This window comes from Echinops telfairi, unplaced genomic scaffold (genome assembly GCF_000313985.2).
Source record: "Echinops telfairi isolate 266 unplaced genomic scaffold, ASM31398v2 ScPeMD7_7458;HRSCAF=8496, whole genome shotgun sequence".
Classification (NCBI taxonomy): Eukaryota; Metazoa; Chordata; class Mammalia; order Afrosoricida; family Tenrecidae; genus Echinops; species Echinops telfairi.
Window position 1 is genome coordinate 13767697 of NW_022111358.1, and position 3121 is coordinate 13770817.

General features: G+C 56.3%; 1 protein-coding gene across 1 annotated transcript in view; it reads left to right on the forward strand.

Moving 5' to 3' along the window:
- TBX4 (T-box transcription factor 4) overlaps positions 1–2990 on the forward strand; it is a 33402-nt gene extending 30412 nt beyond the window's left edge. Inside the window, exons 8-9 of the mRNA XM_045299292.1 lie at positions 245–362; positions 2374–2990. Coding sequence (XP_045155227.1) covers positions 245–362; positions 2374–2990 — 735 coding nt within the window. The remainder of the gene's footprint in view (positions 1–244; positions 363–2373) is intronic.
- Positions 2991–3121: the final 131 nt, after the last annotated feature.

A 3121-nucleotide genomic window follows, 5' to 3' on the forward strand; every position in this document is an offset into this window, starting at 1 on the left:
ACAGCCTTGACTCTACAGACATCTGTCGCCTGGTCCTCCAACACCCACCTCCTTCCCCAGCCCCGGGGGTTGCTCTGTGGTCCCTGAGCCCCTGCATGGGGTGACAGAAGACACTTCTGTCCGCCGGGCTCTGCCTAGACATGCAGGAGCAGGAGCGTAGCTTGAGTCCAGAGATTTTGACCCAAGCAACCTCAATCCTTGGACAAGAATGACCTTGGACGAGCAGCTCTCCTGGCCGCACCAGGATCTGCAGAAGCTTCTTGAGAAGCGGGCGGGCCGCAGCACCAAGGGCACAGCGCGGTCCTTTATGAAGGAGACCCGGGCATCTGTGCTCTGGTGCCAGGCAGACGCAGACAACAGGGGCGAGCAGGGGCACTCCACCAGACAACCTCTCGGGGCCACTAGACTCTGGGGAATAGTTTGGGCCCTCCGTTTACAATCCAGAATGTTCTCTCAGCCCAGCACCCTGGGGTCAGGGAGCCAGAGCCCTGAGAACCCCCTGTACACATTCCACTGGAACTCAGTGACACTCCAGCCCTGGGACCAACTCTGGCCTGTTGCCCGTTTTTTCTATAGTCTATGAGCTGAGAAGGTTTTAAAAATATTTTAACATTTTTAAGTAGTTCAAAAGAAATCAAAAGAGCACTGCGATGTTTTATGTGAACATGATAGGAAATTCAAATTTTAGCATCCTTAAAGTTTGGAACATCTCACTCACTGCTACTGAGCCAATTCTGACTCACAGCGACGCTATAGGACAGGGTCGAACTACCCCCATGGGTTTCCAAGACTAGTTCTTTCTGGGAGTAGAAAGCTTTGCTTTCTCCCACACAGCGGCTGGTGGTTTCAAACGGCTGACCTTTTGGTTGGCAGCCCGACGAGTAACCGCTCCGTCACAAGGCTGTGTTATTGGAGCCTAGCCTTAGTCACTTCTCTATGTATTGCCTACGGGAGCTTTCTGTGACAGCAGCCCGATCAAGAAGCTGTGGGAGAGACTGGGTGAGCCGGCCACACAGCCCACAGTGCTTACGAGCTGACCTTTTAGAGGAAAAGTTTGCTGACTCCTGACCTGGAGGGCCTGGGCCAGCTGCCCAGACCCAGGCGCAGTGCAGAGGGGAAGGAGGAGATCGGAGGGAAGGAGGAGTGAGGGATAAGGGAGAGAGCTGGTAAATGCACAGAGTAGATAACAGGGGAGAGGGGGGAGAGAATGCAAGCCTTCAAACTCAGTCTCCACAGACCCTGCCCCAAGGCCACCTCCCTTGTGTATGCACAGCGCCCAGAATACATCTCTAGAGCAGCCGTTCTCAACCAGTGGGTCTCGACCCCTTGGGGGTGGGGGTTCGAAAGACCCTTTCACAGGGGTCACCCGATTCCTACCAGGAGCAAAATGACAGTTTATGAAATAACAACGAAAATAATTGTATGGTTGTGGGGGGTTACCACCACACGAGGAACTGTATGAAAGGGTCGTGGCATGAGGAAGGTTGAGAACCACTGCTCTAGAGAAAAACACAAGGAGAGAAGCCAAGAGAAACCGCTGGACAAGTGCTCTAAAATTTGGTGAGTGGGCTGCTGTCCAAGCCTACAGGCCTGGGCCGCCCTGGGTCCCCGGGGAGGATGAGTCCCTCCAGACACACCAGTCCTCCCTGCGGTTGAGGAGGTTGAAGAGACACGAGACACGCACAGAAGAGCTGTGGCCATCTTTCCCCAAACAAGATCAGGCTAGCCTTTGAAGCACAGGCTAGTCCCCCTTCTCACTCGCTACCAGCTCAATTTCTTCATGTGGTCCACTCTGCTGTCTTGGAGTCTGTATGAAAAACAAGCAACCGTGTCTTCTCTGCACATGCAGCGATTGAGCGTCCTGTCTGTCTCTTTAAAAAGCCATGGGAACAGGCCTGTGTGTAGCTTTGGCCTGCTATGGCGAACACACGGTGGCCTTCATTCTCTGGCTCATTCAGACCGACGTGGCCGGTGGGCCTGGTTGGGCCTGGCCGTTGCCTCAGGGCCTCCAACTTTCGTCGGCTGGCCTGGGTGGGTTGATTAAGAAGAGCAGGCCCACGGGGCCTCTCACCATCGCTGAGAGTCAGGTGGGCCAAGGCTCAAAGAGAAATGTCTCAATGCTGCTGGACTAGACACTCCGTCCATTGTCCAGCAGTGTGATGACCCTTGTGGCTTCTGAGCAGGGTCCATGACCTCACCACGTCTGGGCTGCCACCCCCTGTGGATAGCTGTAGCTGATGAAAAGGGTCCCGGGAGTGGGTGGCACCACGGGGCATGGGTGGAGCCCACACAGCCAGGAGAGTCGTCCGGTAGGTGCTCTGGGACCCGGGCTGGTGGAAACGACTCTTCCTGAGGTCCTTTGTCTTCCTGCAGACGGTGCACGACACCTGGACCTACCCTGCAAGAGGCCGTACCTGGAAGCCCCTTCTTCCGTGGGGGAGGATCACTACTTCCGCTCTCCTCCTCCCTATGACCAACAGATGCTGAGCCCCTCCTACTGCAGCGAGGTGACCCCCAGAGAAGCCTGTATGTACTCAGGTTCAGGGCCTGAGCTGGCTGGGGTGTCCGGGGTGGACGACTTGCCCCCGCCGCCACTGAGCTGTAACATGTGGACCTCGGTCTCACCGTACACCAACTACAGCGTCCAGACCATGGAGACTGTGCCCTACCAGCCCTTCCCCACGCACTTCACCGCCACCACTATGATGCCCAGGCTGCCTACCATCTCGGCCCAGAGCTCCCAGCCGCCTGGAAACACCCACTTCAGCGTCTACAACCAGCTCTCCCAGTCTCAGGTCCGGGAGCGGGGGCCCAGCACCTCCTTTCCAAGAGAGCGTGCCCTCCCGCCCGTGTGTGAGCGGAAACCGCCCTCTCCACACCTGAGTGCCGCCAATGAATTTCTCTACTCCCAGAGCTTCTCCTTGTCCCGAGAGTCGTCCTTACAGTACCATTCAGGAATGGGGACCGTGGAGAACTGGACTGATGGATGACTCCAGGTCTCCGAGCTAGTCCCAGGACCATGTTAATCCAGTACTAACCTCTGTGGGTGGCCTGCACTCCCAAGAAACCCTCACAGAAAGGTTTTTCTGTTTCCAGAGGGGTGTGTGTGTGTGTGTGTGTG